Raw genomic sequence first — 27884 nt, forward strand, 5'->3', positions numbered from 1 at the left:
AAATGAATTTTTTCTATTAATTTAAAGCAAATAAATATTTTATTTAATAATGAATGTTGCCTTTTGAATAATCATTCTTTTTATTTTTCTAACTCAAATTATAATGTTATTTTTATAATTTTTCAATTTATCTAAGTTTTACTGCCAGTAATTAAATTCAAGTTAGAATTTTTATAAGTTTCTGCTCCTGAAGTAAATACACTAGGCGGAAAATATGAGTTTTTGTCATTTTGAGTTAAACCAACAATATTTTAATTTTAGAAATTATAATGAGAATATCTACTGTAATAGTTTGAGTTTAATACTATACTATCTTCATCTAATAAATGAATTTGTTATATTTGAGACTCACTTTTTCCTTTTGCTAAAAGTATATGAGCTATAATGTAGAAGATATATATTTTAAATGAGTTATAAGAGAAGAAATCTTGATATCCTAAAAAATAAGCCAGAATCATAGCAGTAAAAGGTTCAAATGCGATTAGTATATCTATATAAAGAGTTTTAAGCTATTAGCTAATAAAAGAGAATACCTTCATATTTACTACTCCAGTTATAAAGCTGATAAAAGTATTTAAGAATATCCATTTAAAAGAGAAAACACCAAATAAACCATGACTTGTATTCATATCCAAAGTAGAATCTTCAAAAATCAAGCTGTATACTCCAAATATAATTGTAGCAAAAGCAGAGAATAAAAAAATAGCTAGCATCTAAGGATATTCGTATCTAATATTTTTTTTGTATGTGTAATAAATAGAAGCAGATATAGCCCCTAAAAGGGAAATAAGATAAGGATAAAAAACACTCTCGCCTTCAAAAGCAAATAGAAATAATACTGTGACAAATAAAAGAGTGCCAAATATTTCAAATTTGTTTATTGATTGTTATTACACTTTTTCTTCTTTAGGAGTATAGTACTACAATATTTTATAAATTACAAGGAATAAAGGATAACTATTATTGAAGATATAGACATTTGCAATAGAAATATGGAAAACACTGTATACCATAGTGCTAAGCCATACTGCAGAAAAAAATGAGCAAAAAATAATTGTTTTTAAATATTGTCTATTAAAAATATGCTCAATTTGATAAAGTCTCATTTCCTTTATTTCTTCTTTTTTTTCCTTGTCATATTCTTGATAAATTAATGGTATAAAAAATATTGATGCTAATATTTGTCGCCAGAAGGCCCGTAATATAAAACCTCCCGTTTAAGTTTCATCTTCAGAATCTCTAATATCTATCATTAAAAATGCGGTACCTTTAAAACCAGAAACAAAAACATTTATTATAATTGCTATTACTGTCTATAAAATAGCTTATTAAGAAATTTTAGGTTTTTTATTTTGCTATTCTATTTATGATGAAAATGTTCTTTGGTGCTTATATATGAAACAATTATTAATTTTATTAGTATCCATATTTAAACTAAAACTTTCATTTAAGAGTTGCAATTACATTTAATCTTAAATAGTAGTTTAGTTAACACTATAAAAATCGAAATCCCAACTTTCATCATTTTCTTCAACTGAGTTTTTTAGTGCATTACTCTTTTATAAACGACCAACTAAATTTGTAATTATTGGTATTTCTGAATTTCTACAATTCTATTCATTATTAGCTAATTACGATAACTAGTTATAATTTTCTATCATTTAACCTAACTGTTTAAATTATATGTGCCTTTAGGGATCTTATGCTTTTTTCAAATTTTCTTAAAGTTGTGATCATTTATTTTAATTTTTAAAAATTTATGTATTTATGTAGAATTAATTAGACAATGTTTTTAATCAAACTAATGATATAAAAAATAAGAAAAAGTAAAAAGGTAAGAGGCTATAATTATTACTATTTAATCCTTACTCTGTGATCTCAGACAAACTTTGATATGATATGAAATTACTATCAATTATCCGAATTAAAAAATGTTTTCTTTATTTTCGATAGATAAATAGATATATAAAATTTATAGTGATTGCAAACACTTTATATATTTATATATAAATTTCATAAATAGATAGAAAAATAATTAAAAAAAGATAATTAATGCTTTTTTACCTTAATTTCTAATTATAGTAGCAAATTAAAAAGCAGTAATATAATAAGTAGATGAAATATTTATTATTTATGAAATTTTATTAGAATTATAATTTAATCTGTGCTCTATAAAATACATAACTATCAATCAATTATGATTTCTTTTAATATTTCATTTTTAGCTAAATTATGTGTTTAAATTATTTAAAATAATGAATCAGTATTTATATAACAAATTTGATAATAATCTATTCTAAAAACAATATTTTAAATATTAGCTCTCTGTATTTAAGTAATATTATTTTTTATTTTATCTATCAAAAAATAAATATTTAAAAATATAAATAATAGAAAATTAAATATTATTACATGCACATTCAATTATATTGTATTCAAAATATAATTATGTTAAAAAATTAAAAAGTTAATAAGTTGTAAAAAGAAATTAAGAGTTGGAATAGATGGTAAAGCTGAAAATTTATAGATTTTATAAATATATTTTTATTCCACAGTGAATTTGTAAATACAAGGGGATATTTCAAAATAATTTTTATTTTACATAATAATATAAAATTTTAATTATCAAAATTTTTAATTTAGTTTTAGTTTAATAAAATAAATCTATTTATTAATTAAAAAATTTTACAAAAATTTAGTTAAATAAAAATTCTTATTATTTTTATTTGAACATAAATACATATTTTTAGAATTATGCTTGTCTTGGTTGTGATTTAAAAAACATTTTAATTTAGAAAATTCATTTAAAAAATCATTTTTTATTAACATTTAAAAAGTATTTTGAAATATAAATAAAATTAGTTACTGATACTTTTTAATTTTATATAGAAAATTATTAAAAAATAAGTTTTTGATTCAAATTTTATCAGTTTAACTTTTTTTACTGTTACACTGAATTGATAATAAACTAATTAGACTGCATTTTTAATTAATGTAACATAATATTCTATTTTTTCCATTTTTTTTCTTAAACTATTACCATGTTAGTTATTAATAGCACCTTATTTTAAATTTATAATAAAATCTCTTAATTTATTTTTAGCACTTGTTTTAGTTAATATTCAGAAATAAATCAATCAAATAAAGCAGATGGTAAATTTTCTCAATAACCTAATCAGAAAAGCTCTAAACTTGTCGATTTACATTCAAGAATTTGAAAAGAAGCATGGGAAAATTATACCTATTGCTTATACATTGATATCGTCTCTCTTATTTGTTATCGTCAGTAAAATAGTTAGGTCACTTCATGGCTTTGGGTCTTCATAAATATTTTTTTTCAGATCTATCATTTCTCTATCAATAAGTACAATATTAATATCAATTATGGGAGATAGCCCATATACAAATGATAAAGCTATACATAAATTACTTATTTTTAGATGTCTAATAGCTGGAGTTGGACATTATTCTTTCTACTAAGCTATGTACATGTTAGATGTCACAGAGTCTGTTACTATTTTTCAAACTTCTCCTTTTTGGGTTACAATTTTAGCAGGAATTATTTTGAAAGAGAAAATAAAAGCAAACATGTTTTACACTCTTTTTTTTAGTTTTCTAGGTATTCTTTTGATTATTTAGCCTCCTTTCATGAAAAATATGTTTGGAATGAATAATTAATAAATTGAAAAAGATTAAAGCGAGAGAATTTTAGGATTCTTTTTTGCCTGTCTTTAAAGTTTTATGGTAGGATTCGCAATGGTTGTAGTGAAAAAGCTAAGTTCAGGAGTATCTAATCTAATAATAATTCACTATGCCTTAATTTCTGGTTGTTTAATAGGAGGACTTGATATTATAAATTATGGAAAATTTAATACTGAGATATTCTAATCTTAGACTTTTATTTTAGTATTTCTTGTTGCAATATTTAATTATTCTGCTTAATTACTATATAGTAGAGCTATTATGTTGGGAGAAGCTTCTAAACTAGTACCTTTTACTTATTCATAAATAGTTTTTGGATTTATTATCGAGATACTAATATTTCACCAAGAAACTAATTTACTAAGCATTCTAGGATCATCTCTAATTATATTTGGAAATATTTACTCCTACAAAAAAAGATGACTCTTATTAATTTTAAGACAAACTAACAAACACCAACCACAATATAACAAATTCAATTATATGATATATAAAATGAGATTCTAAATTATGTTAATTTTATATTTAAAAAAAAAATATTTTTTATAATATTTTTTCTTTTTAAATAAATCAAATATTATCAATACTCAATATTTAAAAAAAATTATCATCTAAAGCATATTAACAACTTACTAATATTACAATAAACTTTAAAGCTTACAGTGAAAGCTATATTAATCCATCTATAACATTTTCTTTAATTTTTGTGAATGGAGTAAATTAATTAAGATAATTTTATGTTTCAAATAGGTTTTAAAGTAATTAAACAAAGCCAAAGTTAAATTTTTGATTGATTTATTTTGAAATAAAAAACATTATTTTTTTAAATTTGAGACTTTGATTTAATATTTAAAATTAAATATCCATTTATTATTTAATTTTATTGCTTATCTTTTTTTATAAGTTTAAATGAACTTTTAAAATAATTTTGATTTACTCATAAAAAAATAAATTTTTATTTTTTAATTTTAGAAAATATGAGCAATCAATGAATTTAGTTAATAAATATTATAAGTTACAGTGAGATAAATAATAACTTCAGATAGTAAACTATTAAAAAGTGTAAAATTTGTATTTCAATATTTACTAAATAAATTAAGATTAATTGTTAAATTAATTAATAAATTCACACATACACGAGTAGTAACTTTACCAATGTAAATAATTTTTTATTGTTAGATTTTTTTTGTTCAAGATATTGCCATTAATTTTAATTTTTTAATTTGGAACTCTTTAAAAACAAAAAATTAGATTTATTGATGCTTATAATTTCTTCTACTTAAATAAAAAATCTTACAGAATTCAATGATAAAAAGTTTGAATAATTATTTAAAAAAGGCTTAAAATTTTTCAATTTACATCTAAGAATTTGAAAAGAAATATGAAAAAGGAATCCCTATTGCTTATACATTGATTTCATCACTTTTTTTTGTTATTGTTAGTAAATTAGTTAGGTCTCTTCATGGCATTGGGTCTTCATAAATATTTTTCTTCAGATCAATTATATCTTTGTCATTTAGTACAATATCAATATTAATTATGGGAGATACCCCATATACTAATGATAAAGACATACATAAACTATTAATGTATAGATGCATTATTGCTGGCATAGGACATTATTCTTATTATTAAGCCATGTATATGCTTGATGTAACAGAATCTATTACCATATTTCAAACTTCTCCTTTTTGGGTTACTATTTTAGCAGGGATTATTTTGAAAGAAAAGATAAAGGCGAATATGTTTTACACTCTTTTCTTTAGTTTTCTTGGTATTCTTCTAATCATTTAGCCACCTTTTGTGAAAAATATTTTTGGAATGAGCCACGAGTATATTGAAACAGATTAAAGTGAAAGAATTTTAGGATTTTTTTTTGCCTGCCTTTAAAGTTTTATGATAGGATTTGCCATGATCGTAGTAAAAAAGCTAAGCAAAGGAGTATCTAATCTTATTATCATACACTATGCCTTAATTTCAGGTTGCTTTATAGGAGGACTTGATCTTATAAAAACTGGATAGTTTAATACTGTAATATTTAGTTCAGATATTTTTTCATTAGTCTTTCTTGTAGCGTTATTTAATTATTCTGCATAAGTATTATATAGTAGAGCTATTATGCTAGGTGAAGCTTCTAAACTAGTTCCATTTACTTATTCATAAATTCTGTTTGGTTTTATTATTGAAATATTAATATTTCATAAAGAAGCTAATTTATTATGCATGTTAGGATCCTCTCTTATAATATTTGGAAATATATATTCCTATAAAAAAAGATGAATACATTAATTCATAGTTAAGTATCAAAAGTTAAATAAATATATAATTTAATAATTAATAAAAATATATTAATTTTGTGTTTTAATTGGAAATATAAAATTTCTTAACAAATCTTGTTCATTTTACAACAAAAGTCTTTTTAGTTAATAAATTAAATCTTCATCTCAATTAGAATTTGAATTAAAATTTAACAGTATATATGAGAATAACATTAACATATCTTATTATCTTGTAAAAAAGGAAAATTATTTGATAAATACAATTGAATATATTTATTTTGTTTTATTCAAATTGTTTTTTTTATTTCAAAAATATAAAATTATTAAAAAAATTAAAATAAAATAATTAAAAATGTTGTTTAAATAATAGCAGCCAGCAGCTTTAATATCAATTTCATAAAAAAATGAATTTTGATTCAAATCAATTATTTAAAAAAATTTTTTAAGATAGTTCAAAATTAATAAATATTTTGGTCTTTATTAAATAGAATAAATTCATTAAATATATAATAATTAGTATAAAAAAATTTCTTAATTTCTTTTTTACATTGCGAGAATATAGTTTTTAAAATTTAATTTCTTAATATTTTAATCAAAAATAATTTGTGATAAGTTTAATTTATTTTTCTAGATTTATTTGATGATTATGAAAGACATTTTATAATAAAACATTTTTATAACTAACAGTGCATTTTTTGTGAATAAATAATTATATAAAAATAGAAACAAAATAATTTATTTTATCAATTAAGGATCAATTTAAGTAAAATAAATACAAATTTATAAAATGGAATATACTTAATAATAATTAAAAATTATAATAGTATATAACTGATTGAAATAATAGCTGATTAAATTAAACCGATAAAAAAAACTTGCAGTTTATTTTTTAATAAATATGATAAACAGTTTATAAAAACTATAAATATTTAAAAATAGATTCAATATCTGATGCAAATACGTTAAGGTGTTATTGATTTAATTAATTTTTTAGATATGTTTCATTAGCTTAATTTCAATAATGTTTATATTTTCATAATTTTAGAATACAATTTTTAAAGAAAGATACTAAATTCTTTAATATTTCAATTATAACAAAAGTAAGTAGTTTGACGAGCTAAATAACTAAAATGTTTAAGATTTTTAAAAAGAGCAAGAAATAAAACAAAAGCAAAAGAGAATCTTCACTAGATAGCATGAAGGAGTAATTCGTATAATCCACTAAAGCCAAAAATCTACCTCCCCGTTTTGCGGAGTAGCTATTATTTTTAGAAATGGAAATGGAGTAAGAAATAGTGGATCTAAACAGTGTTAAAAAGCTTTTAGAGTTATATGCAGTAAAATAAAATAATATAATTTAAATTTAAATAAATAAAATGTATTTCTCAACAAATATTTTCATAAAAGAATACATTTTATTTAATATTTATATTTATTATTTGCTTAAACATAATTTTTTTAAAAATTAAGAATGCAATAGAGTATTATGAATCAATTAAAAGTGACAAATATTTTATTTTTAAAAATAAAACATAATCGCTTTTACTGAAACCTAACGTTTCTTCAGCCATGATTAGAGAATAAATGTAAAATAGATAAAAATAAGATATGCTTAAAAACAAACAAGAAGACCAATCAAAGGTAACAAACAAATAAATAAAAATGCAAAAATTATGTCGAGTTTTGAAAAATATAAAATATTCATAATCAATTAAGCTTGAAATAGAGAAAATACCAAAGAAAATTTAATTGTTATTAACGAAGACTTTAGATTAAGCTTATTGATATAATTTACTCTATTTTTGAAAAATTAATTAACTCTAAATTCTTCGTATGAAACTAATTTGTGAAGAAATTAGCTTTCGAGTATATTTATGAAAAAAAATTGTTTCAATACGCCAAATAATTTAGAATATTATCAATCTATTTTAATCTGACATCTTTTAAATTTCTACTTAAAAAATAGATGGCAAAGCATGAAAACAACCAAAAAGTCAAGGAAGAATAAAATCTACCCATAGCTCTTTAGCAACAGTAAAAAGAGCATAATTTAAAAGTTTAATATATAAATGCACAGGATTCTTAAGAAAATGCTAAGATATTGCTATGCTAGCATAAGTAGGAATAAAATTATACTAAGAATATTATAAATGGAGAAATAAAAAATTAAACTAACGAAGTACTAAAGAGACTAGAACAAAGAAGGAAATCAAAGCTGGAAAAAGTAGAGTAGTGTTCTTAAATTGTTTAGAGAGATAGAACTATTTCTTTACAAATAGACAATAGCTTTGATGAAAGAAAGAAACAATTTGAAGATTCATCCATTTAAAAATAAAACATCAAATAATTAAATTAATTACTTGACTAATTAAGTCTCCAAAAAAATGAACAATCACCTTAGTCTTCTAATTCAACAAAAGAGGATTCTACATCTTGCTCTTCTTAAAATGAAAAAAAGCCATCAGAAATAGGTTCCTCAGGTAGTAACATATCCCCAATTAAGGAAGAGATTGACTTAAATCAATATAAAAAAGCTGATTTTTCTTCAAATAAGAAAAAAGATAATTTATCTATGAAGAGGAATATAAATGACTTATACTAGACACCAAATAAAGAAAACGATAAGCAACTGATAAATAAAATTATTATCAACGGCTTTAGTAATAGCAGTAGTAACCAAGCCAATCTAGACTCACCAGTATTAATCAAAATGAATTCTTATGGTAAAAATGCTGACCAAAAGTAATTAAATATGAAATGGATGACAGCCTCAACCAACAATTTCCATAACGCTTTCTAATTCAATTGAATTCATTTTCATTAGTATATTTAACTTATAATAAAAAAATCTGAATTCACATTTCGTTCAAAAGAGAAGAAGTGTGTTATATAAAATAATTAAACAAACTATTTTTATTAATTTATGATAATCTATATAATATTTATATTAATTTTAATTTTGTCTATAGATATTTATCTAAATGCATCCTTTTTAATCACAAAAATACAAGTAAAAACAAAGTTAAATTTAATTTAAGCTTATTTAGATACAATATTTTTATTTATGTGTTTTTTATAATCAAATAAAAACGAATATTTTTAGCAGAATTTATTCGTCTGAGTAAAAGATTTTAAAAAATATTAATTACTTCTACAAGTAAAGTATTTATTTTAAAAGCAAATATATTAATTACAATTTGCTGTTTAATAATATTTATTTCATGCTACTTAGTTATTTCCAAAATAATAAATTTAGTAAATATTTGGATATAAGTAAGAGTTTTATAAATAAGGATTATTAATTATTAGTTAAATTAAATTTTAACTGATTTAATGCACAATATATATCTCATAAATGAATATTCATAAAGTTCGTTATAAAATGTTTTGAAATTTTAATTTTATAGTTAATTATGAGAAAATCTATTTCACAAGTATTAGCAGTTGGCTTTTTATTCTTCTTGTTATGCTTCAGTTTCTTCGTAGTGCTTTTCACCATAGTTTTCAACCTTCATGTCATTTAAACCTAAAATATCGTTTTCCTCATGGTTTCTGTCGAATAATTCAACTTTGACATCAGGGTCATGCTCAGGATAAAAGGGATTTTAGATGAAACTGTTGTCTAAAAGATCTTTCAAAATAATTGTACATTTTTCTTTCATGTCACGAGCTCTTTCTAAGTAAGCGAAGATTTCTTCTAATTTCTTCTTGAAAGAAGGATCAGCACTATCACCTGCAAAAGGATTGTTTTCAAGTAAATTATCTTCAATCTAAAATAATTTTTCAAAAAAAAATGTTTAACTTATTTTGGAGTTTTTGATTAATTGAAAATTTTTATGCTTTTCAGTATTTATTTATGCCTTAAAATAATAAATAACTAAAAAGTAATGATTGTTTGCTTAATATATTAATCTAAAGTGCCTATATTATCATAAATATGTAAAAATTTTAAATTTTAAATACCTTTTCTAAAAGACCTTCAACAGTTGTATAAACACCACCAAGAGTTCCATATTCAAGTTCTAATTCGATTTCAGGAATAATTAAGCTGCATGTTTCAGACTTGAAGAGATCTCTCTTAAGATCATCAACTGATTTTATATGTAAAGTGATGATTTTACCTTACTTGCTGATTTCACCACCAGGCTTAACTTCTGTGGATTTAGTACCACAGAATTAGCAAAGGAAAGACATAACAATCAATTCTTTGAAGTAAGGAATTGAAGTTGTGCACATTTTTTATTCACCATCAAGTCCACAAGAATGGCAAGGAACCTTAAAAATTAATGATTCTCCCTTAACATCCTCAGTTAAAGGCTTTGAGAAATCGACTCTGTGAGCATCAAGATGAACAATACGATTAGCAGTATGTTCTTAGTTTTCCTATTCTAACTTTTTGTTGTTTTCTTCAACAAACTACTTAGCATTCTCAGCTGAATAGCCCATTGCTTCAAGCTATTCTACTGTACGAGGAAGCCTTTCAATGTGCATATTGTGGTCTTAATTAGGAGCATAAGGATTCTTGATAAATGAATTACCAGAAGGATCTTCGAATACGAAATGGAAAGGGAAACATTTTCCATCAATAAGATCTTGTATTTTTTGGATGAATTTTTCGATTTTTTCATATATTTCAGGTTACTTTTCCTTACGTTCTTCTTAGTCACTTTGAAGATCTTCAATAGTGTTCATTAAGAATCCTTCAATAGTGTTTACACTTCCCTTTCTGCTAGAAGGAATTTCAAAATCGAGTTCAGGAATTTTGATTGTGCAGTGTTCACTCTTGACGCAGTCACGCTTGAAATCATTAAAATTGACTACCTTTAGGTTGATTTTAGTAGCATAATCGTTGATCTTACCACCGAAAGTGACTTCTGTATTCTTAAATCCGCAATTCTTGCAGTAAAATGAAATTAAAATAACTTCCTTAAACATGGGAATTTTAGTTAACATCATGGTAGTTTCACCATTTTCTTCGCAGTTAACACAAACACTTTCCATGATAATTGCTTTTGATATTATAAAAAAATTTAAAACTCTACTTTTACTAAATTGTTATTAAAGCAGCAGCCAAATAAGTTAAAAATCTCAATTCTGTTAATAAATGATTGAGAATTTAATTAGCTATCTAAAATGAATGAAAGCTTAAATTAAATTGAACTATTTACGTTCTTAGGTAGCATCGATATTTTGATAAACTTGATCAGCCATTTTTTTGTTTGACTTTTCGCTATTTTTAAAATTAAGTTTACTTTTGATTGAATTGTAGTAAGATTTGATATAATTTTAATTTATTATTATTGTTATTATTTTTGTACAGTTAAGCATAAATTTAAAGTAAAATTTCTAAAAGAAAAAAGAATAAATTGTCTAAATCAACCAAAATCTTCTAACCTTCCATAAATTTTTTCAAGATATTTTTTGAATAATTTCATGACCAAAATAGATCAAATTACTAATTCTAAAATTACATCTCAATTATAACTCATATTCATTCTATCATTAATATTTCCATTTAAAATTCTTTTTTTTAATTTAATCTTGAATTTTTTTATGGCTGACCACCTAAATGATTTCTTGATTAAAGTACATATTACTTTTATTAAATATCTTCTACTTAAATATTTTCAAGACAAATTTTTATAATTTTGCTCCTAATAAGCTAAACCTTAAATTAGCTATCATGTCTAAACATATATGAAAGAGTGTGGATTTGATTTCCTTAGAGACTTTTGATTTGAGGAATTTTCATAAGGATAGTTCCAAAAAAAAAAAAAAATTAATAATTTAACTTTAATTTGTCTCCTTGCTTAATAGATTGTTTTGTTTGCCAAAAATATACTATTTTTATAAAATTGTTAAAAAAGAAGTTTTGTTTGAAAATTATAGAAAAAGATAAATAAGTAAATGGATATTTAAAATACACAAATCGAATAGGAAATATAAGATAAGGAATAGACCTTATTAGAAAATCCTGAAAAAGAATAAACCATTTCTAGTGAAAGTATTAAATGTGGGAAATTTTAGGAATTAAGAGTTTAAAAGCCTATTCCAATTTCAAATAACTTAAGCAAAGGACCTAAACTTCATGGATATAATTTTTACAAAAGCTTAGGTTCTCCTTAGTATGTATGCGCACCAATGGTAGATCAATCAGAATTAGCATTCCGTATGCTTTGCAGAAAGTATGGAACCACATTAGCATACACTCCTATGATTCATAGCAAGGTTCTTTAAGATTAAGGTTATGGATATTTGAATTCTGTATTTAGCACTTGTCAAGAAGATAGACCTTTATTTGCATAGTTTTGTGGTAACAACCCAGACGCTCTTCTTGCAGGAGCTAGATATGTTGAAGATAAATGTGATGCTATTGATATCAATTTCGGATGCCCTTAAGGTATTGCAAAAAGAGGAAGATATGGTTCATATCTTTTAAGTGAACCTGACACCATAGTAGCATTAGTGAAAAAATTACATGAAAATCTTAGTATTCCAGTCACTTGCAAAATACGTATTCTCCCTAATCGCTAACAAACAGTAATACATTTTTATATTTCATATGCAATATTTAATAAACCATATCCTAAGTATCATTTACAAAATTTCTGGTTATTAAACCTATCACAAAATAGAGTTTAAACAATATTGTTTACATTTATAAAGTAAAATTAACATAAATTTTTATTATTATTAAATAGATTGAGTTAGCTAAAAAAATTGAAGCTGCAGGCTGTTCAATTTTAACTGTCCATGGACGTACTAAAGAGTAGAATAAAGATACTGTAGGATTATGCGATTGGGATATAATAAAAATTATAAAAGAAGAATTAAGCATTCCAGTCTTTGCTAATGGAGGTATATATACTTATGAAGATGTGTAAAAGTGTTTAGAATATACTGGAGTAGATGGAGTTATGAGCGCAGAAAGTCTGTTGGAAAATCCAGCTTTGTTTAGTGGTCAAATATATGATTTAGATGAGATTGCTTTAGAATATCTTGAATTTGCAGAAAAATACCCAACTCCTCATTTCTTCTCAAAAGGTCATATCTTTAAATTCTTGCATTAAGGACTTCAAGTTCATACTGACCTCAGAACCAAACTCGCAAATGTAAAAACTATAGAAGAACAAAAAGAAATAGCACTTGAAATGAAAAAGAGACGTGAACACATGTCAAAAGAAGAAAAATTCGGATGGTATACTAGGTATTGGGATAAAATGGGTGTTGATAAACAAAAATACAACTAGGGATGTGAAAATTGGTAAGAAGCATACTAAAATATATAGACATGCTGCGAATCTAGCAAAAACAACTAGACTCTATAAACTGAATAATAAAATCATGAAAAATAAATTCAAAATTCTGAATAAAAATCAGAAAATTAAGTTTAAGAATAATGAAAAAATTGATATGTTCTTTCATTTTTAAATAGAAATTGAAATAATTTATTTTATAATCTAAACATTTTTGAGAGTAATAAATATAACTCAATACTAAACTAATCTTGCCATAAATGCAATTGAATTTTATGATTATACTATTATATATAAGTGAATGCGATTAATTATATAAATCAATATTGACTAATTTTTATTAAAATCAATAATCTATTTACATACATATATTTTTTATTCCTCAAAAATAATTTTTAATAAATTTACAAATTAATTTTAAAATAAAATGTAAATTATGATTAAAAATAATAAATAAAAAATTTTATATGATTGATATTTTGCAAATTAATATTTAGTTCTATGCTATAATTTATCGAATAATAATTTATTAATTATAAGCATTCATTTTAATAAAATAACAAAAAAAAAATAAAAGATGGTTAAATTAAAAAATTATAATTAAATTTTGAATATTAATAAAAACTAACTAAAATGAAAATAAACAAAAGATTATATTATATAAATATATCTATTAAAAAATGTATATTTCATCAAACATTAAAAAAAATTTTTTTGGTGTAAGTAAGTAATGGTATTGTTTGTGAAAAGATTTTTAAAAATGTATTTAATAAGGTCAAACAAAATTATTAAATTTATTAAAAGAAACATAGAAAATAAAGTTCTAAATAAAATCTTGTTTGGAGTTACCTAATTTGAATAGTAAATTTTTTAATTTGATAGAAATTTCTATTTAGAGCTCAATAATTTATAAAATAGAAAAGAAATTTAAAGAATTTGCGAAATTAAATCCTTAGTATAATATATCTTTGAATTCTTTTTCTTAATTAGCATTCCTACATTAAATTTAAAAAAATGTTTTTATGTGTAAGTTCTCTAATTTAATAGATTAAATTGAAGATAAATTTAGGTTCTATTCAGATAAGGATATACTCTTTCTCATTTTTGATCAAAAAAAAGCTAAATCTATGTTATGATAACACATTTTAATAATATAAGGCTAAAAATTAAGATTGAATACAAAATAAATAATCCCTAATCAGAAATAAAAATTTAACTTATCAACTACATTGAATTTTTTCTGAAATTAAAAAATTAATTCTATTCTCTCCATTTTTGATCAGCAAAAAATTTTAATCTAATAATAAATTAACTCAAAAAGTTCATACTTTAATCTTTTTAAATAATAATATTTTAAATTAATAAAGATACAAAAATAACTAAAAATATTAAAAATACTTTCGGGTTAATTTGGTTATAAAAGATGGAAAATAATACTTCAAGTTAATAAAATTTTGTGAAAGTTGAAAGATATGATCATTTATAATCTCCTATATATAGTTACGCACTTAAAATAGGCTTTTTAGGATTTGCTTCATATAAAATTTATCAGAGGATCCCCTTTTTTCTTAGATGGAGAAAGTATCAAAGCTATATGTCAGGAATTAAACATGCAGAAGCAAAAGATTCAGTTTCAAACAAAATTATTTGCTACTAAGGCAATCTAAATTTTGACAGCTCCAAATAAATTAAAGATTTACTATTTGGTGTTACTTCGTAATAAAATTTAGGACTTTACAGAAAAGTAGAGATATTTAGAACTCTTGGTAAATAAAAAAAATAAGATTGGTATAATGTAAATTATCTTGATGAAGAAATGATTCCAAAAGAAGTTAAAGAGTTAAAAAGCCAAGTTTTAATAAATAGTGACGCTTTGATAAAGGATTATATCTTATCAAATAATTTATTGCAAATAGTTGCCTAATGTTTCAGTAAGTAGGTTTCATTAGATAAAGAAGACATTAATTAATATTTTGAAACCTTAAAATAGCAGCAAAAAGGGTCAGATACTAATAATGAAACAGAATAATAAATAACAAACTAAAATATAACTTAAGCTTAAAAGGAGTAAAAATTATCTGAAATTAGTTAGCTATATTAAAATCACCCATTCAAATTATCAGAAGATTCTTAAAAGTTTATTTAAATTTTTCGTGATTCTATTTATATAGTTAAATCTTTGAAAGAAATGTCTGAAGGAGATATAAAAATTTCTTATTATGATGTTGATAATGTTAAAAATGTAACAATTTTAGGAGTAAAAAATTGGAACGTTATCACTGATTTTTAAGTTCCAGAGTTGGCTAAAACTAATGAAATTATTGAAATTTAGTATAATAATGATAATAATTTCCATTTAAAGCTTGGGTAAATTGGGTTTGCTTTTAAAGGTAATTTATCCGAGGAAGAAGTTTTGGAAGAGTTTAAATATGTTATTAAAAAGTACACCTTTTCTGATATATTGATTGTGCTTTTGTTAGCATATTTGTATAACCTTATTACTAATTAATTTTTTGGTGATTTTAAGTTTTCATTAACTGAAGAAGAAATGAAATAAATTGCAAAAGAAATGGTGTAAAAAATGGATGATACAACAATAAAAGTGAAAAGTAAAGATAAGCATATTATTAATTTTTCTGCCTTAATTCTTACTATTATTCATTTATAAGCCTCAATAAATTTTGCTAAGGGAATTTATATCTTCCCATCATATATTCTACTTCTTTCAGGAGCAGCATATGTTTCTATCGAAATTAAAAAAATGATAGAATTTAGTAAAATCCTAGATTAAGAAATTAGATAATAGAAAAATGAATTATTATTAAAATAAAAAAATGACAAATAAAATAAAGTTTTGTGAAAGGTCTCTTTACAATATTTTTCTTATAAAAAGTCGATTTATTCTTAACAAAAAATTATTCATAAGATTATGAAAAAAAATAAGTTAAATATTTGATGTTTTTTTTGTTCATATGTATTTTTTTTAAAGTATTTATTGCTAATCATAATATTTAAATTCTGCTGACTGGGTTCAGCGGAATTTCAATAAATTTTATTTAAAACCCGAATGCTAATTATTTTTGAAATTACTAATTTCTCTTAAAGAAAGTCTATTTACAAACCCCACTCAATTTATTTAAATTTTAAATTCGTAAAATATAACTTAATACTTTTGGCTTTTTTTAATATAATTTTAAAATATAAAAATAGTGACAAAATGTATTTATTAAAAAGCATTCCATAAAAATTCAATTAAAATTGTAATAAATCAAAAATTTAAAAAAAAAAATTTTATAATTCTTAATTAATTGAGTTCTTTTTTTAAAAGAAAAAAAAATATTTATATTTTTAAGGAATTTAATTGAAATCGAAAGCTAAATTATCTAAAGAATGCTTTAGATTGTACATATCTACACAATGTCTTAAGTAGTATGCGTTTATTAATACCTTAAATAGTAGGTGTCTACATAAGGTGTATTTACATAAAGCTTTAATAAATTAAAAATTTCTTAAGTAATTTAAAACTAAAGATTATTTGACATTAATTAATTGTTTGATTTTTATTATAGCTTATTAGTCATTTTATTAAAATCAATCTTGATAAAGCTAAGTTATGAATAATATTGTAATTATCAATATATTTGAGTCTATCATACATTTTACATTATTTTAGGATATTTACTATAATTTTCAATCTTTCAGCTACACAATTTAATCTTAAAAAAATAAATAAATAAATAAATAAATAGAAAAATCCTCGAAAACATCTTTTTTAATTTTAATTAATAAGTTATTTGCAGATTTAATTAAAAAAAAATATTTTTATCTAAGACTTTAATCATAATGATTGAATATTTTTGCTTTATACTTATCATGAATAGTTAATTTTTGATATTTTAACTTTATTTGGATTATCTTTCTTTAAAGTAAAAATTAATGTTGCATTTTTTATATTTTTACTAAATTTATAATCAAAAGCTTTTTAAAAAAAATTTGATTTAACTAAAATAAATCATTTTAAAATTGAGAATAATTTCTATATACATTTGTAAAGTAAATCAAATATAAGGTTTGACATTAATTGAAATTAAAATGCTAAATAAAAGAAAGGACTATAAATAAATTTTGAACATTTAGATTTCGATGTACTTAATTACTTAATATAAAAAGTATTTATGTTGCTTCTTAAATTATGATTCTAAGTAGACTAAATAATTTTTAAAATATTCAAGTAGTGATAAAATAAGAATAAAATTTTATTTTCAATATAATTACATAGATATTTTACAGAAATAAAATGAAATACGAATTACTGAAAAGTTGTTTTTGTTTTTTTATTAATTAATTAATTAATTAGGTTTAAGATTCCTGCTAGAAGATCTTTCTAAGGTATTTACAAAAGCTATGCTAAGAATAATTATAGTTTTTGAGACTCAACTAAATTTTAATTATAAGTTTTTACCATTTATAAAAGTAAAAATAAGCTTTTCTTTCATTTTGTACTTTCATCCAAAAGACTATTAAAAAAAATAGGGAAAAATAGTAAAAAATAAGAAAAAAAAGTTAATATTTTTTATTCATATAATTTCTTTGAATTATATTTGATAATTTCAGTAATAATAACGAGAAAGAATCAACCAATGAATATTGAGGTTAATTTAATCAAGCACCACCAACAGATGGAAGAAGTAATATCAAACAACTAAAACTATAAAATATAAAAGCAACTACTAAAGCTAGTGAGTTAAAAAAAATGAATCTTTTATGAAAGCGGTTAGGGCAAGCAATAACATGTGGATTTTACTTAAGTAATGAGTTAAGATTATCAAATCAACTAAATTAAGAATATTGAACGTTAACTGATTTTAGAGATGTTTAGAAGTTAGGCAAGATTATAAAATTAAAATATTTTCAAATTTAAATGTCAATGTTAAATATGATAAAGACTGAATAAAATATGAAAAACATCCAGCAAACTTATAATGCTTAACTTGATTTGATGTTAGATAACAAAAGAAATATCTACTTTAATTCAAATGATAGTTAATAATCCAAACATTTAATGATATGATTAAGAAATTTTAAAATAAAAATTATATAGCAGATTAAAATGACATTTTCTTAGTATGTGGAAGATTTGTTTAGGTTTTTAATGAAAAATAATAAAATTATTTGCTTTAAGCTATAGGCTCAATATTACTTGCTTATGGTGTCCATTAAACTTTCAAAAAAAGAAGAGTTCATTTTATTCACAGTTATCGCTAACTAGCTTTAAGAGTTTATATAAAGATATTCAATTATTTCCACAAAATACTTTTAATATTTAATCTATTAAAATTTACCATTAAAACATGAATTTTTTATAATAAAATATTTATTAAATAGATAGAACGTCCAGAAACCTCAAAATGCTCACGTTAGTAGAACTAACTCAACAAAACCCTCACAAATTTTCGTTAAAAATAAGGGATGGGTGGCGGTGGAGGTGGTGCTAATGAATAATAACTGCAAACTACAAATGCAAATATAAATAGTGGATAGCAATAATATTCAATATAAAAAAACTAACCTTTACCTCCTTCAATGTAAAGCTTTAATTAATTATACTTTATAGAAAATTTATTTGGAATATTTTAGTTATAAAATGAGTTAAATCATAAATTTATATGATATAGGATTAATATTCCAAATGCAATTATATCTGATAGATAGCAGAGTAGGAGTGGAACTCGTTAGGGGAGAAATAATAACACCTCTTTTCAAACTACTGGATAGGGATTTTTTAAAGAAACATTCTATAGAGATACTAACGTGAATGGAAATAGTAGCAGTAATAACAATAATAACAGCATGGTCTTTAATAATAGTAGCAACAGTAATAACAATGTGGCTGCTAATAATAATAAAATTAACAGCAATAATAATAATGCAAAAAATAATGCAACAGATACAGATGAAGGAATTACTTTAGACAAATATTTTGGATCTAATTTTTAGGTAATAAATTTAGGAATTAATAATGAAGAGAAACCTAACAAATCAATAATTAGCGTTTATGTAGGAAACTCATAAGATTAGGCTTAACAGAATTCAAAATTTAATAAGATTTAACCTAGTTTTGAAGAGAGCAAGTAATAAAGTAGATAGAATAAGATGAGTAAAGAAGAATCAAATGGAGGCGAAAGTAATCAAATCAAAACAAAAAGACCTTCAAAAATTTAAGCATAATCCTCTTTTATTGAAGATAACTCTGGGGAGTATAAAGATTATATGGAAGAAGAGTTTGAAATTCATGAAACTGATGAAGAATATTCAGAATCAAATCGCGAGTCATAGGCCGATTTAAATGTTACTGATGCTAATTAGTAAGAAAAATTAAATTCTTAAAATATTCAAAAGTTTTTTTTTGCTAGATTTTTCATAAGATTTAGTAAAAGTCAATCAAGCAATATAAAAAATTGATAGATATCTATCAATCAATTTACTAAGAATTTGATTTATTTAATCAGACAAATAATTTATTTGTTTATTTGATTAATTGATTTGTTTATAAATGGGGAAAATTAATTTAAATATTAAGAAATTTTTTTTTTTAACGAATTCTTTTTTTTTTTACTCCAGCAAAAAAATTTAATTATATAAAACGATTAAAATTTAGCATGAAAATCAAAAGTTTTTTTTTTTGAATTTCCTAATATGATTCAATTTTAAAAAAAATGAATTAGCGAAGACACAGTTTAAAAGACTAACAAGTCAAAGAGAAAGAGCATAGAAGACAGAAATAGAGACAAGTCTTAAAACAATTAAGATTAATCTCTAACAAGCAAGAGTATTAAGTAATATCTTAACACTCAAGAATCAGGAGATGAAAAATAAATTCACATTCAAAAAAAGCTTAGAGATAAATACAGTAAAAAAATGAGACATAAACCATTCAATTCTACAACTCTACAATCTCACTAGAACAGTAATAACAACAATTTAGATACTTCAAACTAACCATCCTCAACCACAAGCTCAAACTCTTAAAAGAACCAAACTATCAATTAATAAATTTAGTAATAGTCTATGAATTAATAATAACAGTAACCTTATTTATTATAGTACCAAAGTAGTAATAACTCGAATAACCAGCCTCTCCACGATAACAACAATTATCAGACTTATAATAGTGGGAAAAGTAAGTATTCTACAAACAATACTTCTCAGTCATACAATACAAATTACTCTACAAATTTCAATAGTAATGTGACAGCTTCAGGATAGAACGAAAGAGGAAGTCTAACATTAATTGATGACTAATCGTAAGTTAACAAGACAGATTTTGATTCATTCAATCCTAAATCTGGACAAAATATTTAAAATAGTAGTAATAACAATATATTCAATTCTAATAATGTTAACAGCTAATAATAATAATAAGCTTAAAAGAAATATAAAAGTAATAACGATGATTCTGTCCCTTAGTATAAGACTTACAATTATTTTGCAGGAAACAGAAAAGAAATAGGAGGCGGAAAAGAATAAAATTTAAATAGTTCCTATCTTATGTAAAAATAGCAGTAATAACAATCATTCAATCATTCTACAAGCTTGAATTAGACTGACATTACTATCAACAATGATTTACAGCCTCAAAATTCATCTTAAATAGATAAGGGAACTAAGAACTATAACATCAGAAAAATCAACAAATCACAAAGCCCGCCTGTACGAGATCCATTCCAACCTTTAATAACTCATTAAAGAAATTTCTCAAGAGATACGACTTAACTTTAAAATTAGCAATCATTCTAGTTAAATAATTAATATAGTCATAACAACAACAGCAGCAGTAGTAGTAGTATGTAAAATACAATAAATTAAGCTAGTTTGGCAAGTAATATGAATAGCATAAATACTAACAATAATAATTTAGCAAAAAACAATATCAGCAATATGATGAATAATGTGATTTAATAAAACGGAGTAAATAACTCTTAAATTTTGAACTCATAAAGTGGTGAATCATTCAAATAAAATAATAATATTAGTACATCAATTTAACAAAATAACTCTCATATAAAAGTAATTAACAATACAAATAACATAAATTAAGGCATGATTAATACAGGAAACATTAATGCAACGATATAAAATCTACAAAGAAAAAGTAAATATGGTGAATTTTTAGATTCACAATAGAATAATAATGATAAGTTATCTGAAATGCAAAAATAATTTAGGACATCTTTTTACCATGTGAAATAGCAATCTATGTAGCATTAAAATTAATAATAAAATTAAAATTAAACTAATGAGGTGAATAACTTTACTTAAACATCTACTTCATTTGCAAATGTTATTGCTGCTGCTAATGGAATCCAGGGCTTTTCTAATGGTTAAAATCCCATTTTAGCTCCACTAAACTCTTTACCAACTAATAACAGTTACTATAATGGTACTTCAAAAAATAGATTAACTTTGAATGAATTTTACAAGCACTAATCAAAATATGAAGATTACGGATAGCCAAGTGGACCTCCTAATATAAATTAATACGAAGAATTAATAGCAGATAATTTAATGAGAAGGACAGCCAAAGAAAATAAATTTTTAAACCAAAAAGAAAAACTCAATGAATTAATAAAGTAAGAAGACATAAATTTTGTGACAAAATATGCAGCCAGATTTAATTTAAACAACGATGAATGTAAACAATTAATTATCAGTTTATAACATATATGTGAAAAAATTTTATATTTAAAGCATTTTCATCTTATAAATCTCTTAAAATAAATTTGTTTTTTTAACTAAAAGGTTAGTAGCTCATTTAGACAGGTAAATAGGAAAAAGTTTAAATAAAAAAACGAATGGAAACTCCACATAAAGGATTCAGAGGAGATTTCCAGCAAGCCTAACAAAAGAAAAAACTATCAGTTACTAAAGAGCCAAAACATCCACCCCTTAATAATAATAATAATAATAACCCTACCTTAATCAACAGACCATAGAACGATAACAACACCTAATATTAGTCAAAAGAAAGGAACAGTGTATTATTTTGAAACTGTTGATTGATAATTCAACACTTAAATTAGATTTATTTTTAAATAATTCAATAGTTATGAAAATAAAAATTAAATTAAATTTCATTAAAAAATTAATAATTAAAATTGTGTAAATATAAATAGAAATGATGTCAATACAAGGTTTTACTAATTAAAACTACTAAGCTATACATAAATGACAAGAAATAATAATAAGCTAGATAGCTAGATCTCAAAAACTTACTAAAAAATCTTATAAAAGCCTACTAATTGCTAAATTTAAGCAAAATTTTCCAACAAAGCAAACCAATAAATTTTTCAGCTTTTAAATAGTTGCATAAATATATTGCTATAAATTATTTAGTCGCAGAAATGAAAAATAAATATAGCTATTGCTATTATCTATAATTTCAACTCAAAAGTAAGCAAAATTTATAATTTATGAGTAAAAAAACAAGAACTAAAACAAATTTTTAAAGTAAACCAATAAATAAATGAAGTGTTTAATACAAAAAAAAAAAAATAAATAAATAAAATAAATTTTACCATTTATAAATTAAATAAATATTAACAAAATTAGAGATACAAAATTGAGTGTGATATAATAAAAAGTATAAATTTGTGTAAATATTATGATTTGTCTATAATTAAAATAGTATAACTACTCTATAGAATAAGTATTTAATATACTTACAGTTTATAATCATTAATTAATTAGTTATTTTTTAGCAATATCTTTTTTCTTTTAATTTAAATTTTATTAAAATTATTTATTCCATTTGAAATTTAAATTGACTATTATTGAACAGATTCTAATTTTATTTTAAATAACTTTAATAAAATAGTTATTCTAAATTCTATAACTCTTAATTATATATAAACATTTTTATTTTAGAAAAATAATTAATTAAAATATTATTTTCATTTAATATAATTTAGAAAGAAATTAAGCTAGAATTTACTTATATTTATTTGATCAAATTCGTTTTATTTTAAAAATAAATATTGTTTATGCAAGTTATATTTTAATTCTATCTAAAAAAGTCATTTAATCTATTAAAAAGCTTTAATTTTAATATAATGAGCTACTTTTAACTTAAAGAAAAATATTGCGCAACTTGGATAATTAACGAATAAAAATGTGATAAGAATAAATAAATAAATAAATGTATTTCAAAAATGTTAATTAGATTTTTGTTTAATTCAAAATAATATAATTTAAGAACAAATACATTTACTGAAATTTCTAATGAATGATAATATCAAAATTTTATTTAGTTATTTATTTATTTTGATGTGAATAGAGTATTGAATCGACTTGTGTTAGTTAGTTAGCTATTTATCCAGTGCTTTTAAAAATTATTTATTCTTGGTTTTTGAGAATAATTATATAAATTGATATAAAAGGAAGAAATAAAATGGTTTGAAGGTAATCAATTGAATTGATTAATTAACTAATTAGGAGGATAAAAAGAAATAGCAATCGTCAGTTAGATTACAAACATAAAAAATATAAAGATTATATTGAATTAAAGTATCCTAATTATTCATGCGCGATTATGCTTTTAATGGTTATTGATTCTTTTTTTAAACATGAGATTTAGTTATGTATGTATGAATGAATATAGGGATGTAAGTATATGTTTAGTTGATTGCTTATAGAGATAGTAATAGTTGATTTATTTATTCTGAATATATAAAAGAAGTATGGCAGGCAAGTAATACTAAATTAAAAAAAATTATTAAGTATAAGTAGAAGGATAATTATAAGGCCTTTCTTTAAATTTTAAGTAGTCATTTCGCCATACATGTAATATAAATGTGATGAAGGTTTACATTTTATATTCTTCTTAATCTTCTTTTTTATATTAGGACTACTATTCAATAACGCTTATTTAGTTATTTATTTATGATTAAATAATTTATCATACAAAAAAAATCTCAGCTCTTTTCAGCTTCATCCTTTTCTTTATAGTAGTCTGCAGAGTCAAATACCTTTTTCTGTTATTTAAAATAAATTATTTAAAAACGTTGCTTCAAAACTTGCAAATTTATCAAATCAAATTGCATTTTGGAGCTTCCATGTAATCATGCTCACTAAATTTTAGGCATGGGTGCTGAATTAAATAAAATTAAATCTTATATTAATTAATATTTGTGATTGGAGAATAGGTAGATGTATGGATGATGAGTGATGGATTGTTAATTGTATTTGATTTTTCGAATTTAAAAAAAATATTCTAAACTGCTTTAGGTTGGTTTATCTTTTTCTGCAACAGGGCAGCTAGATACACCCACGAAAAAGCTATTTGCTCCTTTATGTTTGTTAATTTGATTCTACATTTGCTTGATGAAAAAAACAAAAAAAAATTGAACAATAATAAAAATTATGTACATCTCCATCTTTTTTAATTAGTGGTTTCTTTTTACCCATTTTCTTCATCTTTTCTTCCATTAAAGCTGCTTGCTTAGCCATTTCGTCATCCTATTAATAATAATTAGGATTAAGATGTTATCAAAATAATCATGAGAAATAGAAATGTAATTTGCTCACCATTTCTTGATAGCTTTTTAGAGGAATTTTTACTGATTTTTTATTTGACTGTAAAATTAGTTTTTATTTATGTTTTTATTTAAAAAAAATAATTAAAAATGATAATAAAATTGTATAAAAGTAGAGGACTTCTTCATTATTAATGCACAATCTAAGTTTTGTAAAATAAATAAAATCCTCAATCATTAATTTATTCATTATTTTATCATAACGAAAATAGAGTTAGGTAACTCAAACAGTAGTCGCGGAATCATAAGACACGAATTTATTTCTATCAAATAATTCTTATGCATATTTATTTATTTATTTTGTTTGTTTGTTTATTTATTTATTGATTTCACTAAAAACTGCTAATAAACATATATTATAAATAAATAGCTATTTAGCTAGCGCTCTGAAAAACTAACCATAAGTCCTGCTTGTCAACTTAGAAAAGAAAATTTAAGAATCTCTAATCTTATTTTCTTCTTTCTTATCATTCACTATTGTCAATAAAAATATAAACAAAATTTAATTAGGAGGAACTATTTATTTGTTTATTTTCTTTTGTTTCTACTTTTTCATTTTTTTATATTTTAAAATTTATCATAGCTCTTTTTAAAAATAGTTTTTTTTCTATTCTAATTTTCAAGTAAGCCTAAAATCCATTATATTAAAATTAGGATATTTAATATTCAGCTTTAATTCGAACAGAAAACTATTTTAAAGGAATATTTGCTAACTATTTGTATATGCTGTTTTAAATTTTATATTTGCTGGTTATATGAACTAATTAATATAATTGGGTTTAGTCTTTAATAATTATTCCTTTTAAAACCCTCGTTTAATTTACATTTTGAATTAAAATAATCTTTATAAAACAAATAAAAAGACTTCTTAACTGAGTTGCATTTTTTAATTCCTTATAGACTTTTATTTCTGTTTACATTCGAGTTTGTTAAAATTTGCTTATATTTTTAATGTTATCAATAAAGCTTGTCCTACCTAAAAATGTAGATTTATAATAAGAATAAAATTCATAAAAATAAATAATTATTACAAAATATGAGATTAAATTAAATATAAGCAATTCAAAATTAGTATTCGTTCTATTATGTCTATTTTTAGCTAAAAACCATATCATTTGAAGCTAGTTTGAAATAAAAAATTTAATGATCTTATTTTTATTAATTTTAATTTTTTAAATCTTTTTATAAATTCTATTTTTGAACAATTACACTGATTCTAAACTCAATTTAATTATTTTTAAATATAATATATTTTGAATGATAACATGATATTTATCTGATTAAAATATAATTAAAAATTATACTAAAAAATTGATAAGTCTAGTATATATAAATTAAACAAAGAAGCCACTTATCTTTTTTATTTATAACTTATTTTAAGCACTAACAAATAAATACTGTAGCATTATTATTTAATTTATGCTAGCTAGCTTTGAGTATGTTTTTCTATTTTAAAATAGTCTATTTTATGCTAAAAATAAGACAATTTAAATCTATATAAAAAGAAAAAATAGAATACATATAGAATACTTTTCAAAGCAATTTATTAGCTTTAGATTATCAACTAAATCCTATATTTTAAAGTATTTTCTTTATTTTATCTTTATTCAAAAAAAACTTGTTGAAAAAATTAATAAAAGGTATGGTAGTATCAACTAAGTTGAAAATATACCTCAGTCTAATATAAATAGGTTAAAAGATACTATTATTTTTAAGAAATATAGATAAAAGGTTTCAACTTCATCTCTACTCTATGAACTAATTAGTATTTAGTTTGAAGCCTAATAGATATTTTTATAAATGTGCTATTTAAAAAAGTAAATTATATTATGAGAGCTAAGCTTTAATGAACACAATTATGCTCTAGGAAAATTAAACATTAAAAAATGGTTTTTTTAATGAAATTAAAATATTTTGAGAAGATTTAATTTCTTTTTTTTATGCTTTTAGACAATACAGAATCGAAGTAAACTTTATTATTTTTTACATTTTTTTTACATTTGGTTATTTATAAAGACAATTAAGCAAAATATTTAGATTTCAAAAACTAATTTTCAATACCATTTCATATTTGTATGTAATCTTTCAAATATTTACATAGTAAAACTAAAAAATGCAATCTTCAACAAGAACTATCTAGCCATTAATAGAATATCTTAAAAACAGCCCAAAAATTTAAGTAATTACTTTATTGACTTTTATGGATTGTTGAAAAAGGTGATGCGATTTATTTGAAAGCACATTTACATTTTTCTAAATACATCTCACTTCAATAACTAAAAAAAATGAGTAAAATGAAATGGTTAGAAGAATTACTTTAAAAATGGTTTATTTTACTTTTATAAATTTAAAAATTTTTAATTTTTCATCAATTTTACATCTCCGATTTAGAGCTTATTATTTTTTTGGTTTTTTCCTAAGACAAATAAATTAAAGTTTCCAACTCATAACAACTCATAAGAAGAAGAACTTAAGGATATTCAATATTTAAATTTTTAAAAAAGGTTGAAAGGTTTTTAAGATAAATAATATGAAGATAATTAACTTGAACCCATTTAACAAAATTAGATTTGTAACAACAAATTCTATTCAAGCTTTACAAACAAAACAGTTTTATTTTATAAATCTTCAAAATGAAGTATTTATTATTCATTTATAGCCATTATTTTTTTGATAATACATAGCAACAAAATAAAACAAGTAACTTTGATCTATTTCATCTTCTATTTTTTTTTTTTTGATTAATTTATCACAATCATACAAGCAAAAAGCTAATCTCTTCAAGTTGTAATTCTTGAAAAGCCCTAATAGTTGAAAAATAAAAATATTTCCTATTTTTTTAAAGAGAAATACATTCATAGCTTGATAGTGACTATCTATAATGTACATGGTTACTGTAAAACTAAGTTTTTGAATTATATAAATGAAATTATTCATTAAATAAAAATATAATTTCTTACTAATACTTTAAGAGTTTTCTAAACCAGAGTTTTATGTTTAAATATTTTTAAACATATTTCTCATGAATCTTTTATTATCAGACCTAAACTAAAGGT

At 22.2% G+C, this 27884-nt stretch overlaps 11 protein-coding genes across 11 annotated transcripts; 6 read left to right on the forward strand and 5 right to left on the reverse strand. All coding sequences in view use genetic code 6, as the record gives it.

Moving 5' to 3' along the window:
• Window positions 1-122: 122 nt before the first annotated feature.
• On the reverse strand, window positions 123-2219 carry TTHERM_00723500 (transmembrane protein, putative; the record flags this gene model as incomplete). The annotated part of the gene is made up of 2 exons (XM_001031828.2): window positions 123-1720; window positions 1856-2219. 2 exons carry the CDS (start codon window positions 2217-2219, stop codon window positions 123-125), a joined length of 1962 nt encoding a protein of 653 aa, XP_001031828.2.
• A 931-nt stretch (window positions 2220-3150) lies between these two features.
• On the forward strand, window positions 3151-4125 carry TTHERM_00723510 (EamA-like transporter family protein; the record flags this gene model as incomplete). Its single annotated transcript, XM_001031829.2, has 1 exon — window positions 3151-4125. The coding sequence occupies one exon, from the start codon at window positions 3151-3153 to the stop codon at window positions 4123-4125; it is 975 nt and encodes a 324-aa protein (XP_001031829.2).
• Window positions 4126-5378: 1253 nt separating this feature from the next.
• Window positions 5379-6200, reverse strand: TTHERM_00723520 (hypothetical protein; the record flags this gene model as incomplete). The annotated part of the gene is made up of 2 exons (XM_001031830.2): window positions 5379-5868; window positions 6193-6200. The coding sequence occupies 2 exons, from the start codon at window positions 6198-6200 to the stop codon at window positions 5379-5381; spliced, it is 498 nt and encodes a 165-aa protein (XP_001031830.2).
• Window positions 6201-7111: 911 nt separating this feature from the next.
• Window positions 7112-8790, forward strand: TTHERM_00723530 (hypothetical protein; the record flags this gene model as incomplete). The annotated part of the gene is made up of 3 exons (XM_001031831.3): window positions 7112-7318; window positions 7452-7622; window positions 7948-8790. 3 exons carry the CDS (start codon window positions 7112-7114, stop codon window positions 8788-8790), a joined length of 1221 nt encoding a protein of 406 aa, XP_001031831.1.
• Window positions 8791-9409: 619 nt separating this feature from the next.
• TTHERM_00723540 (ZPR1 zinc-finger protein) lies at window positions 9410-11192 on the reverse strand (the record flags this gene model as incomplete). The annotated part of the gene is made up of 3 exons (XM_001031832.3): window positions 9410-9751; window positions 9945-10990; window positions 11150-11192. The coding sequence occupies 3 exons, from the start codon at window positions 11190-11192 to the stop codon at window positions 9410-9412; spliced, it is 1431 nt and encodes a 476-aa protein (XP_001031832.2).
• A 696-nt stretch (window positions 11193-11888) lies between these two features.
• Window positions 11889-13384, forward strand: TTHERM_00723550 (tRNA-dihydrouridine synthase; the record flags this gene model as incomplete). Its single annotated transcript, XM_001031833.3, has 2 exons — window positions 11889-12521; window positions 12683-13384. The coding sequence occupies 2 exons, from the start codon at window positions 11889-11891 to the stop codon at window positions 13382-13384; spliced, it is 1335 nt and encodes a 444-aa protein (XP_001031833.1).
• A 1325-nt stretch (window positions 13385-14709) lies between these two features.
• On the forward strand, window positions 14710-15057 carry TTHERM_000723569 (hypothetical protein; the record flags this gene model as incomplete). Its single annotated transcript, XM_012800336.1, has 1 exon — window positions 14710-15057. The coding sequence occupies one exon, from the start codon at window positions 14710-14712 to the stop codon at window positions 15055-15057; it is 348 nt and encodes a 115-aa protein (XP_012655790.1).
• A 2820-nt stretch (window positions 15058-17877) lies between these two features.
• TTHERM_00723570 (hypothetical protein) lies at window positions 17878-22416 on the forward strand (the record flags this gene model as incomplete). The annotated part of the gene is made up of 6 exons (XM_001031835.2): window positions 17878-17925; window positions 18623-18822; window positions 18913-19602; window positions 19963-21929; window positions 22037-22272; window positions 22411-22416. 6 exons carry the CDS (start codon window positions 17878-17880, stop codon window positions 22414-22416), a joined length of 3147 nt encoding a protein of 1048 aa, XP_001031835.2.
• A 1791-nt stretch (window positions 22417-24207) lies between these two features.
• On the reverse strand, window positions 24208-24752 carry TTHERM_00723580 (hypothetical protein; the record flags this gene model as incomplete). The annotated part of the gene is made up of 2 exons (XM_001031836.3): window positions 24662-24752; window positions 24208-24267 (listed from the first exon to the last, which is right to left on the reverse strand). Exons 1-2 carry the CDS (start codon window positions 24740-24742, stop codon window positions 24208-24210), a joined length of 141 nt encoding a protein of 46 aa, XP_001031836.3. The 5' UTR covers window positions 24743-24752.
• A 40-nt stretch (window positions 24753-24792) lies between these two features.
• TTHERM_000723587 (transmembrane protein, putative) lies at window positions 24793-25155 on the forward strand (the record flags this gene model as incomplete). Its single annotated transcript, XM_012800337.1, has 2 exons — window positions 24793-24980; window positions 25041-25155. 2 exons carry the CDS (start codon window positions 24793-24795, stop codon window positions 25153-25155), a joined length of 303 nt encoding a protein of 100 aa, XP_012655791.1.
• A 339-nt stretch (window positions 25156-25494) lies between these two features.
• TTHERM_000723588 (transmembrane protein, putative) lies at window positions 25495-26234 on the reverse strand (the record flags this gene model as incomplete). Its single annotated transcript, XM_012800338.1, has 3 exons — window positions 25495-25588; window positions 25653-25804; window positions 25860-26234. 3 exons carry the CDS (start codon window positions 26232-26234, stop codon window positions 25495-25497), a joined length of 621 nt encoding a protein of 206 aa, XP_012655792.1.
• Window positions 26235-27884: the final 1650 nt, after the last annotated feature.

The sequence above is a fragment of the Tetrahymena thermophila genome (assembly GCF_000189635.1).
Source record: "Tetrahymena thermophila SB210 genomic scaffold scf_8254362, whole genome shotgun sequence".
NCBI classification, from domain to species: Eukaryota; Ciliophora; class Oligohymenophorea; order Hymenostomatida; family Tetrahymenidae; genus Tetrahymena; species Tetrahymena thermophila.